Genomic DNA, 12,644 nt, shown 5'->3' on the forward strand with positions numbered 1-12,644 from the left:
GCCCAACCCCTGGAGGCGGGGCCACGGAATGACTGACAGTAGACGGGTGAAATACGCTCCCCATTCAAGAGGGAACGTCAGAAACATGTTTAATGGGTCTTAGAAAAGAACATCCAATTAAAACACATTACACAGGGGTTAAGATAATTGCTCCACAACAGTACCCCTATAACCCACACACCATTTTAAAAGAAGATTGCAATAAAATCATGCAGCACAAAATAGTAAACAGTAAATTAGGGCAATATCAGATACATGGTGTAATAAGAGCTTCCCCACCATTAATATAAAACACTACAGCAGTGTGAGCTGCAATTTATCCCCGATCCCCTTGCAAGTCAGTTAACATACAGGATGCTTAAGAGAACTGTGAATTGAACAGATTCTCATCATCCTCCCCTCCCAGGTTTCAAGGTCAGCAGCTATGACAGTACTCCCACTCTATTATGGAGTCACTGGAATTCCATTTCTCTTCTACTAGAACGGTTAAGACTTCGGTCTGCAAAGACCATTCCTGGTATGTCAATTGGAAGTCCAAAAAGTCCACAGTATAAAAACTTAATCCACCATCTCAGATGCTACGGCTGCTTAATTGTTACGGCTCATTGTGTCACAGCAACAGTAAATATAATTTTGAACCTTGGCCTAATTGTATTGTAGGTATTTACAAAAGGAACTCAAATGTCACTGTAAATGGAGACCAAGCTTAACAGTACTTTGGGATCCATTTTCACTGTTTTGAAATTCTGAATGCAAGAAGCATGTTTAAGCAACACAAGTGACTCATCCACTGCTTTCAGGCAGGGGTCTTAGATCATGGTTAGTAGCAGCCACTGAGGGAGAGAAAAAAAGAGAAAACATTTAAATAAAGCACATGCAACAATTATTCATTCCATTTTTTAAAAAGGTAAAAGTGCTCCGTCTAACCATTTGGAAGTCGATCTCCATGAAGCCAGTGCCGTGTGGGTCACACTTTTTAAACATCCCTGAATGTTGGGAGAGGAGAGATTAAACAGCATGTTGAGATTTCTCTGGTAATGTGCTCTTAAACTCGTCAGTCAAACCCTTCACCACTCAGTGATGTCTTGTGTATTATAATTGTGCGCATCCCGAGGGGTACGGGATCAGATCTCACTCACGGAACATCATCTCCAGGCGAATGAAGCAGGCCACAAAGTCATCAAAGTCGACGGTCAAGTCCGGTGCAGCGTAACGGGCCACCAACACCTGGAAAATGGTGTCATTCAGAGTGAATCCTGGAAAGGAAGAACACATGCTGTCACGACTGCATGGAATGCCATCTGTATTGTGTGAGCAGGCCCGCGCGTGTTCTCGAAAGCGCACTTGCATGCGTCTTCCTTGTTGTAAATTTGGGCTGACTCGGCACGTGTACGACTGTTGCAGTGAACTTGCAATGTGCATTCCAGCTGAGTGTGTGAACAGTGGTCATGTGACTTGACTCACCCGCTTCCTTCAGAGTGAGACGCAGCTCTGGACTGCTTATGGTTCCAGAATGATCCAAGTCGTTATTCTTATAAATGTTCTACAACAACCACAAAGAAAAGGAGGTTATCTGCAAATGCAAACAAGTTAGTTGCTTCCTCAATCACTTTCAGTCTTCGGCAACAGACTCCAGTGGAGTCTTAAAATAATGCTCCAATGTCTTATCCTTTAAACAGTCCATGTATCCCATATATCAAACTGCCTTTGCATTTGTGTACACCATTTTTCAGAGAATCGCTGGTCTGAAAATCGGTGCATTTATGCAGATGTGTCTGATATTACATCAGTGACAATGCTACATCAAACTGGGCTGCTAAGGACCAGACACTCTGCTGGTCCCAACAGAGCTTAGACAGTGTCAACTAAACGACAGAAATTCATACCGAACTCGTAAAAATATTTTACGAATGACTCCTTCCTCTATTTACACAAAGCATCTAAAGTGCCGGCGACACAGGACATGCATGGTTGAGGAGACATACATACTTATCAGTAAAGTACAGAGTCGCTGCACCCAAATATATGGCACTTGAACTCATTATTGTTAACTATGAATGTCACGAATGGCCATCCTCCTGGCATCAGTTTCTTTAGTTCCTCTGTCGTGCCTTTCCTTCACTTCCCTGATCCGTTCCTTGGTTTCGTTTTCTCAGCCCCTCGTCTGTTTCTCACTTCCAGTCCGTATTTTAGTCCTCCGTTATGCTCGCCTTCGTCTGATTATCCTTGATGGTTTTTGTCTTGTAGTTTGTTGGTCATTTTGGCAAGTTACGTTTGTTCTGTTGTGTTTAAGTTACGCTCGTAGGACTGCTGCCGCCATTGCTTTTTCGTTTGCGTATTTTTTGCCGCAGCGTTTCCATTTGCATCCTGCCTCTTGCTTGTTCCTGATACTGAATAACCAACCGTAAAACGAGAATGCAAACGCAGGAGGTGGCTTATTAAGCGAGGGAAACACAAACGCGGAGGGTGAAATAAACCGAGGCAAAAATAATACGCAAACGGAAATACAATGGCGGCGGCAGGCCCACGAGCGTAACTTGCCAAAATGACCAACAAACTACAAGCCAAAAACCAGGGCTAAAATGCCCAAAACCATCAAGGATAATCAGACGCAGGTGAGCATAACAGAGAACTAAAACACGGACTGGAACTAAGGAACAGACGAGGGGCGGAGAAAACGAAACCAAGGAACGGAACAGGGAAGTGAAGGAAAAAGAGACACGACAGAGCAACTAAAGAAACAGTGATGCCAGGAGGGTGGCCATTCGTGACAAAGAATAAAATGAACATTTGTCATCTAAATGATTTAAATGATGGTTTTCTGTGTGTAATGACATGCCAGCTGTGTGAATCACATTTAATAATCACAATTGTTTTTACTTCCAAAAACTGAAATTAGTTGTACTCAAGTTAGTAACTGGGAGATATACGGGTTTTTTTTAGCGTGGTGATGTTTGTGGTTAAAATCCTATGGTGAGATATTGGACATGTGCCTGCTTGACATGAGAAATGCCATGTTTCACTTGCGTTTGCTCTAAGAGCAGGTCTGAGGAGCCTAAATGGGTTCAAAGCTTCCACTGCGCCAGTGGTTTTTAATGTTGCACTACCTGTCGCAGCACTCCACCCACTTTGTCGCAGCTGAATTTATTTCGGTCCAACAAATTAATGGACAAATGGCATGCGCACTATGACATTAGCAAAATTCAGAATTGGGTGGCTTTCCCGCCGCAGGGCAGACACGAAATTAAAGCCCCTTGTGTCTCACCAAGTACTTCTGGATCTTCTTCCACAGCGTGGCGAACTCGCCCAGGCCCAGCATACCATCCCCGCTGTCCTGAGTCCTGAGTCAAGGCAAATGGTCCGCTTGGCCAGATGGCGCTTTATGGCACAGACAACATAGACTCCCCCTCTCCGACCCCAAATGCGAAAAATGGGATACAGTGATTAAGAGCTGGGTGATCATTTTTTAAAAAAGGATGAACACAACATTGATTGTACAACTGGAAGGATACATCCATGAGGTTGACCAAAACCCGGCATGTCTCCAGACTGAAGCCTTCTGTCTTAATGTCAGTTCCTTAAAAAAAACAATAACAAGTAAGATGAAAATTCATTGGCTTTCTGATCAAGGCAAGAGCAGGGAGTATAAAGAGAGCACACATACGTTTTGCAATGATTTTGTTTAGGATCGTCCTAAGCTCCTTGGCAGAGATTAGCATGTCCTGGCAGAACACAACCCAAAACAAATCACAGCTAATAGCATTTAAGATAATTAGCATAATCACATTAGCATAAGCATAGCATAGCATATTATTATTATCCCAATCAACTAATTAATTAATTGGGGGGGGGGAGGCGAAGTATCAACTTGGTCAAATTAAATGGTAACACGACATGATGTTAACGTTAACATTAACATTAAAGGAATTGTTAAATGAAGCTTACGCTTCCTGCAAGCTTCACGAAGAGACTCCTGAAGCTTGCATCCACTTCACTGTCTGACACAGTGTCCTGAAAACAAAAGGGTCATGACCTCAAGCTAGTTTATAGCAGTGTGAGCCAAAAGAACTGTCCCCTGGTGCTACTGCACAGTAGTCTACACCAATGTTTACATATGCCTAACATTGGCTTACCCTTTAAAGACATATGCACAGTAAACAAGTAGAACAGTCAGAACTGGTATATTACATGTGCTATGAATGAACTAGTAAGACACAGTCAATGTTGAGTTTTTGTACATAAACATTATCATTATGATTTTCATTATGCAAATATACAAAATGGCTAAAGAAGTATTTCTTAGGTGACATCAGTAGAAATGTACTATCTGATAAAAAAGGTAGAAACTCACATTTTCTAACTTGGCATCGATTGGGTCATCACACCGCCTGCAGGGGAAAAGCAAATCATGTTATCATTGATAAAACCTTCCAAAAAGTACACACACATACACACAAGCACGCATGCATGCATTCATACACACACACACACACACACACACACACACACACACACACACACACACACACACACACTCACTCACACTCACACACTCACTCACACACACATACATACAGACTCACACGCTCACACACACACTCACACTCACACTCACACTCACACATGCATTCATGCGCGCACACACACACACACCCATATTATATTATTTTGCACATTATTTTCCAAGCCTGTACTAAGTCATAGAATATAACTAAGCAGAGTAATTTTTTCTGTGAGTCTGTATATGTTCCTGGTAGTAATGTGGAGAGATGGGATTGGGTATGATTACTGTGTCTCGGTCATCTTCTCGGAGAACACACGCAGGCAGAAGTCTCCATCCTTGTTGGGCTCGAAGGTGGAGGGCACGACGAGGTACTCCCCCGGGGGCAGGTGGAAGCGCGTGCTGACCTCCCGCAGGTTGATGAAGGTCTCAGAGCGGGCCGTCTGCCCGTGTGTCAGGAAGAAGTTCTTATCCAGGCGCACATCCCTCTGGCCAGAAAACTGCCAGACAAGAGAGCCAATCAGACGACAGGAAGAAGCATTAGTACGGAATGATGGTAAAGACTTTAACCCAGTACAAAATGAGGTTGGTTGCTCATTAACTCTTACCTGTTGAGGCAACTGTGGGAACAGGAAAAAGATGGAAAGGTGTCAGGTTCATATATGCAATATTTAAGAATTATATATACACTGGCTTCTTCTTTTAGTGTAAAGTACTACAGCACAAAAGGATGCAACAAGAGTGTAACAGCCTTCAAGCTTCCCACATGAAAATACTCTTGATTAATTATTGTTTCTGTTTTGTCTACGCACATGCTATTGTGGCCCAATTACAAGGAGTCATTTCCTCTCCACCCCATACAGGCATCTCTACCTCCTCCTTCCTGCTCTCCTCCCCTTTTTGTTTCCTCCAGCCCCGTTCCTCAGACCGGCGTTTCCTGGTCCCTGTCCTGGAAAACTCCCGCTCTGTGTAATCATAGCCCCTCCCTCTGCTCCAGTACTCCCAACTCAGCTCATGACGGGTGGCATAACCGGCCGTGCAGGAGCAGAGGTAATGTAGAACTGCGATGGTTTAGTCCAGAAGCCGCACCCTCTGCCCACGTACCGTATAGATGGCGTAGCCGATGGTTTCCATGTCCTCGCCCTCCTTGCGAAGGCGGCGCCGGTTCTTCTGGATCAGGCCCATGACCAGGCTGCAACCCGCCTGGTTGTCGTTCGGGTCCTTGTCCTCCTCATCCAGCTTGATTACGTACTGCGGGTTCTGCCAAAACGATTCTGCAAAAATTTAACATAGGGTTGACAATACTTTACTCGGTAGGTGTGTGTGTGTGTGTGTGTGTGTGTGTGTGTGTGTGTGTGCATATGAGGCCCTGATATATATGACTAAATTTTCTTGTGATTTCCATTTTTTATTTTGTCTGAAATGATTGAATATGACATGACTAAAATTAAAATTAGGGTCAAAACAGTGAAGGCCAGTGACAGAAGTAGCAGTGGTGCTTACGGGCGTAGTTCCTGCAGCCCCCTGCCGTGGAGCCCCGCCTCCAGGTGCCGCTGTAGTTACACACGCTCCAGGGCTTCACATCATCGCTGGTGATGGCGTCCGGGGTCAGTGTGCAGATCTCAACACGATTGTACTGCCGCATGAATTCTGAAAACGACATCCTTAACGCACACACGCGCACACACGCACGCACACGCGCACACTTGATTAAACTCTGCATGTTGAGAGAGAGAAAGAGAAGAGGCCTTAGCACACTACATTATGCAATAAGCAGGTAACAGATTATTTATGCACCATTTATTCCTTCATTATTTCGAAATACGTCTGATATGAAAATGCTTTATTTTTGCAGGGCTCGGGATGTAGAACGTGCTGAGCTTTCCACAGAAGACGTTCCAGCTGTGAACATTACCAGAACTCCCCATCCTCAGCGTTGTTGTTTGGCCGCTCTGAAGGATCCACGTAGCTCCATTCAGACGAGCTGCAAAAAAAAAAGAGACAAAAACAAAAGAAACATGCATTTGTTATTTACCACATCAACAATACGACTACACACATCACACATTCAATATTTATCATAAGAACGCCATTGCTCGATATGCTGTCTGCCGTTTTTGGTCTATGTTTAAGCATTAAGGAAACAACAGGAAACAGCATTTCAGCAGTTTGGGAGGTGCAGATGGTGTACGCTACTTGTCGCTCCAGGCGCCTGTCCACTCCACTTGACCCCAGGGGTTCCGTAAGCGCACGAGCTTCTCGAGACCGCCACGGTAGTGTACCTTAAATACATACACACATACACACACACACACACACACACACACACACACACACGACATATGCCCTCAGACCAAAGTCACCAACACATTCACCTGCCACCAACAGGCCAAACAGCAGCATATGAAAACTTGCGCACACACAGACACACACTCACCCACACATGCACCCATCGCCACTCCCGCATACACTCGTACAAATACAGGAACAAGCACACAGACAATACTCGCCATTTTAACAGATTATCATCTTCCTTCAGAATCAGATTTCTGCACATAGTAAATACCATCAACGGCTAAATCTGGGTCTGCCAAAACTGCTCCTGCATTATTAACAGTAAACAACAGCTCCAGCTCTGAGTCATTCCTTAGGTTTGTGTGTGTACCTCTGTGGCCCCGGTGAGAGAGTAGGCGTGTCCCTTCACCAGCTTCTGTCGGGTGACGGCCTCAGAATCAGCAGCACTTGTGATCTAGGAATCACACACACACACACACACACACACACACACACACACACACACACACACACACACACACACACACAAAGTTGGTTCCACTCAGGCTCATGGAAGGTATTGAGGCCTGAATGCGGGGGGGGGGGGTGCGCCTCACGTCTATGGAGCAGCCTAGCAGAGCTCCGGCCTCCAGCGCTTTCTGGATGATCTGGAACATGTTGGTGGGTGCCTTGCGTAGCTCGTAGCTCTCTGCGATGCCGCCTGTGAAGTCCTCGAAGCCCTCCGAGGTGGAGCCCCCAGAGAGGGCCTCATAGCAGCCATTCACCCTGTGGCAGAGAGCCGGGGTCACGTGGGACACGGCTGGCATTGCAGGGTTGGACTATGCCACCCTCTCAACTGTCACTCAACCAATGCATGCGTGATAAAGTGTCCAGCAAACTCTCCAAGGTGTGTTGCCACATCTCATGGGCTGATTTTGCAAAAGGGTACAGAAGTAACCAGGCAGCACAGCTTCCAGTTTCGACCTGTCTCCTTTTAATGACCTGTTACCTTTTTAAACTGGCTTGCCCCTAATGATCGGCCAAATCAAACTCTGACTGCTAATTTTCAAGTTAAAGTTTGTGCGTGCTTTTGTTGAACAACTCTTTTGGTTAACAACATTCACCAAGCTAAACTGTCAGCAATATTTTTTGTATGTACATGACACCCACCCCACCCCCAAACTCTCACTTAGCATAGGCCTTCTCCATCAGGGCGCTCCAGAACTCCGTGCCTTCCTCAGAGTGGACAAACAGAAGCTTGCCATCCTTCACTGGCAGCCGATCGTCAACGACAACGTCCACCCACTCGCCAAACTGCCAAAACTAAAGGAGGGAGGGTGGGGTCAGGTTTTAAACCATCTGATGAGCCAAACAATAACACCAAACACTAGCACTAAGGGCAGAAAATATTCATGTTCAATGTTCATTCAGTCACAGCCCCTACATGGTAGGACCACATTAACCACCAGGGTTTGGCCTCAATCCCTACAATTCAGGTAAAGAACAAAAAACCCAGACAAACTGTCAGCAGTTAGCTGATGTAGTTGAGCTGAAATGGAGTCTAATTGAATTTTGTGAATTTATGGAACTGGTCCCAACTCTGGCAAGACAAGCTGCAGCACCTGAAAGTGAAAGATGCCGGCGTAGTTGTCCCCAAAGGACTGGTTGCTGGGCACCACCCTGGCCATCACATCCACGTTCTGAGTGAGAGAGGCAATGGCCGCCAGCAGCCAGCAGTCCCCTGAGAGAGAGAGAGAGAGAGAGAGAGAGAGAGAGAGAGAGAGAGAGAGAGAGAGAGAGAGAGACAGACAGAGAGAGAGAGACAGACAGACAGACAGAGACAGACAGAGAGACAAGTAGAGAGAGAGAGAGAGAGAGAGAGAGAGAGAGAGAGAGAGAGAGAGAGAGAGAGACAGACAGACAGACAGAGAGGGAGGCAGGCAGAGAGAGAGAGACAGACAGAGAGGGAGGCAGGCAGAGAGACAAGTAGAGAGAGAGAGAGAGAGAGAAACAGACAGATCCAGAGAAATGGACAGAGCAAGAGAGACACAAACAAACAAAGGCAGATAGACAGAGAGAGAGAGAGAGAGAGAGAGAGAGAGAGAGAGAGAGAGAGAAAGAGAGAGAGAGAGAGATACAGACTGCATGTAAAATGACCCTGATTTGCATACACAAATCTCAGGCTATGGCAGAAGTACCCCAGTCACAAAGATCCAACCAGGACACGGTGAAACAGCAGGAGGTTCCTGCTGCCACTCACACACTCTAGGCCACTTCCAGAGGCCAAAGAACAGTGACGTGAAACACATCTACCCACGACTGATAAATAAGCTCCACGTTTTTAAAGCGGCATGTTTTTGTCTTTAATTTTTGATGTTAACCCTGCGTTTATCACCATCTTCACTTCCCTACTCCAACGTCACAATGTCACATGGCCACTTCATGAACACCAAGCCTGCTTAGCTGTGCACGAACCACAAAAACATCAACGCCTCTGCCACATGCTGACTGTGCCTTAGGCAGCTCACAAATTGGCCACATATTTGTTAGACTTTACAAGAGCCCACGGAGATACCGCTGGCTAGCTGTGCTGGAGCTGTTGGCTCAGCGCACTAGAGCGGTGACCTTCTGGAAGGTGTAGAAAGCAGAAACCTCCACGCTGCCTGACTTCGGCTATGTGTGAATAAGGCTCAAACAGGAATTTCAGTTTTAAGCCGTGAGAAAACTATATGGTTATGTTTAAACAATTGGTATAGAAAACAAGTTATTATGGTAACTATACATTCTTCAATGTCTCAGAAATATTTGGATGCCTGGAAGAGATTTCTGACAGCTGCTAAAGGCTCAGACATGTAATGGTTGGTGTCCCTCATGTGAACTTTATATGAGTAGCTCCTGATTTCTTGCATAAGTAGTCTACTCTGTCTTGCTTATATGCACACATATAGAGTAGAGGGGGAGAGAGAGAGAAAGCAGCCAGCTTTCTTCTTTATCTTTACCATGCCATACACTAGTACTAAATCTCTAGAGAACTATTCACATACTCTTGGTGATAAGTGTTGAAAAGATTGTACATATAAAGTCAGAGCCTGGCTCTGGGAGAGATTTAATATCCACCATGACAAGACATGCTAATCCCTGTACAGAGCACACCCCCTTCCCCAGGCAGCCAATCAAAATGCGCTTGTCTGTGGTCACAGAGTCATGCAAATGCTGTATAGTTCCTGCTAAACAGAGCTATACAAGCAGGGATAAAATGTGTATGCGTGTATGTGTGTGTTTAATGTCAGCAAAAAAAAAGTCTCTTATTTTTCCCACACAGATCACATTTCAACAGTAGTGTAAGAGATTTCTGTGCAAGATTATAGCTGCCAATCACACCTCTAATGCAGCCTTTCTGAGCTGACACACATTCAGACAGCCTGCAGAGCTCTGCATTGTCTCACTGTCATAGGCCCATACTGAGGCCTGTTACGTGTTTACATTGAATAACGATTAATGTGGTTAGACACTCCCACTGGGAAAAAAGGGGTTGCCTCTATTCCAGTACCCAAGCATTGAGTTAAGTGCTGAAACATGACTGCCATGTTACATGATAATTTAGACCTGCCATTAGACCTTCAACATTCCTGTTCATGGTTGCTTTGATGCTAAACAGGTCACTGAGCTTTCGTGGAAAGGATTAACTCTGAACACTTGTAATAAGACAAACGTGGACGGCCAGAAAGACAAGTGTGGTTCCCAACCCCTCATGACTCACACTGCATACTGAACTTTCAAACAGTGGCACGCCCAAACATCCAGGTAAGCTTTTCTATGTGAGTTCTGTGAACAGTGAATACCTCAGAAAAGAACAAATACTTCTCTGGGTCTGTCACCTCAGTGAGTGTTTGTATGTGTCCAGTATCTTCAGCCTGGACTATAAGTTTACTGTTGGTTCTTGAGGTTTGTTTCTCATCACTCCCAGCATTCACGTCTAAGCGCCCTGAAACTGAACTTCCATAAAGCTGCATCATGACAGTGACTAAATAAAACAAGGTCAAAATCAATCAAGTTTGATTAAACTGTTTTGTGTCTGTCACAGGACTCCATATCTAAGTGAATAACCAAATGGAAACTTTAGTTACTATCACCAAATAATCTCCCATACCTACACACAAAACATATTTGTAATTTTATTTCTTAATCTGTCTGAATGATATTAATTATATTACATAAAAATACTAGAAATATTACATGTACATGCAGGTATTGCACATACTCCTGCCCTTGCTCCTAAATGGATCTACTGTTCTCAACCTCTGCACAAAAGGATGGTGACCGGCAGGAACAAGCGCTTCTGCGTGAATGCGTGTGTTTATGAGAGAGAGGTAGGGAGAGATGCAGAGGACCTATAACCCTATAACTGCCAGGACATCAGGTTGTTAAGCACACCCAAATACTAGTGCGATACATAAAGCAGTCTGTTAAACTCGTTTGGGAAGTTTACGGCAGTCGCTAAAGGTGGGCATTATCACTTTATTTGTTTTGGTTGGAGTAGCTCGTGTACGTGCGTGCGCGTGCGCTCGCCCGTGCCCGCGCGCGAGAAAAGGATCTGTGACGCTTCCTGGCTCAGAGACGATTTGAGGTCAAGCACTGCTCGAAGCCAGCAGTCCTTTACTGAGATTTACGTGGGTCGTTTGGACCTTCATCTCTCGGCATGCCTCCACTTACCAAGGGCTCCTTGGCAGATATCGGTCCTCGTAGCTCCGCCGACGATGAACTGGGGACTGGAACACAACTCCTACAAGACACACCAAACAACTCAGCCTGCACATAGGCGCGCCTTGCACACTTATGCCCGTTTATCATCACTCCATGTCGCCAGCTGAAGCTGTCCTTGTTCTGACGAGGATTTGGTACGCCATAAAAGACAGTGACATTGACTGGTAAATGCTATTAATGTTGGAACGTGTATAAAACGGCACTGTTTATGTATCCAAACAATACTACTTACAAGGTAAACAAATAGGTTCATGTCAAAATATAACCCCCCGCACTATTCAGGCCACATACCTCCAAAACGCATCACATCACAATTCATTTTCAATAGGGTCTTATCTTCTCTCCTAAAGTACGATCTTGCTTTTATCTTAAGGCCGTTACGTGTGCCTGAATGCGTTTCCTTGTATCGTCGATTAAAAAATATGACTTCTAAACAACCGAATTTAGGGAGGTTCCTCAAGGTTGGCCATTTTACACTGGGACAACTTACTCCGGGTCGCTTCCATTGCACCCCCCTGGTTTTGGATGAATTCGGTCCAAGCTCTTTGAAGCCCAAAGATTCAGGTGCGGCCGGGAAAGTCGGATCCGAGAATAACTGTCCTCGACTCAGAGCCTGGCTCCTCAGCTCCTCGAAGTCCTGGTTGAGGTATTTGATCGCGTTCGCGTTTGTGCCAAACCCCGCAGCACGGGCTCGCCTTTTCGCCAGAGTCGATGCGATTCCAGCCATTTTTCAGTTTCTACTTCTGGAGGACAAGTGTGCAAAATGTGTGAACGCTTTGGTTCCAGATGTGAGTTAAGCAACTTTGATTCTCCGCCCTAAAGTTTTGGGCGTAGCAAGTTATTACGTGTTCATTGTAGTAAGGCGGAAGAAAGACCTACTTAGGAAGTGCATAAAAGGAGTTAAAGATCTAAAGCATAGTGCCAGTCATTTTATAAGGTAACAAACGATGCGAACAGATACAGTTATTAATGCTTCGAAATGTTTTGAGTAACTTTTGTCATCTACCTGATTGCCGTATTTCCCTGGTTAGTATCGACCACGTTTCTGATCATTTCCCTTTCCATATAAGTTTAAAAACCAACCCTTTAATTTGATCAGTCACAT

The 12,644-nt window shown here is 45.0% G+C and overlaps 1 protein-coding gene across 2 annotated transcripts; it reads right to left on the bottom strand.

The window, feature by feature from the left end:
* Positions 1-47: 47 nt before the first annotated feature.
* On the bottom strand, positions 48-12,368 carry capn2b (calpain 2, (m/II) large subunit b). 2 transcript variants are annotated; one of them, XM_027016643.2, is made up of 21 exons: positions 12,030-12,365; positions 11,489-11,558; positions 8,398-8,516; positions 7,965-8,098; positions 7,393-7,561; positions 7,167-7,250; positions 6,698-6,783; positions 6,417-6,485; positions 6,005-6,165; positions 5,606-5,775; positions 5,110-5,121; positions 4,790-5,001; positions 4,352-4,388; positions 3,946-4,011; positions 3,665-3,722; positions 3,513-3,577; positions 3,266-3,334; positions 1,465-1,543; positions 1,140-1,256; positions 928-986; positions 48-833 (listed from the first exon to the last, which is right to left on the bottom strand). In XM_027016643.2, exons 1-21 carry the CDS (start codon positions 12,264-12,266, stop codon positions 810-812), a joined length of 2,097 nt encoding a protein of 698 aa, XP_026872444.1. In that variant the 5' UTR covers positions 12,267-12,365; the 3' UTR covers positions 48-809. The 2 variants fall into 2 exon arrangements, 1 of the variants encoding a protein (XP_026872444.1); XR_003411072.2 differs by lacking the exons at positions 48-833; positions 928-986; positions 3,665-3,722 and having other exon boundaries at positions 1,244-1,256; positions 12,030-12,368.
* Between the last annotated feature and the right edge of the window lie 276 nt (positions 12,369-12,644).

The sequence above is a fragment of the Electrophorus electricus genome, chromosome 21, assembly GCF_013358815.1.
Source record: "Electrophorus electricus isolate fEleEle1 chromosome 21, fEleEle1.pri, whole genome shotgun sequence".
Taxonomy (NCBI): Eukaryota; Metazoa; Chordata; class Actinopteri; order Gymnotiformes; family Gymnotidae; genus Electrophorus; species Electrophorus electricus.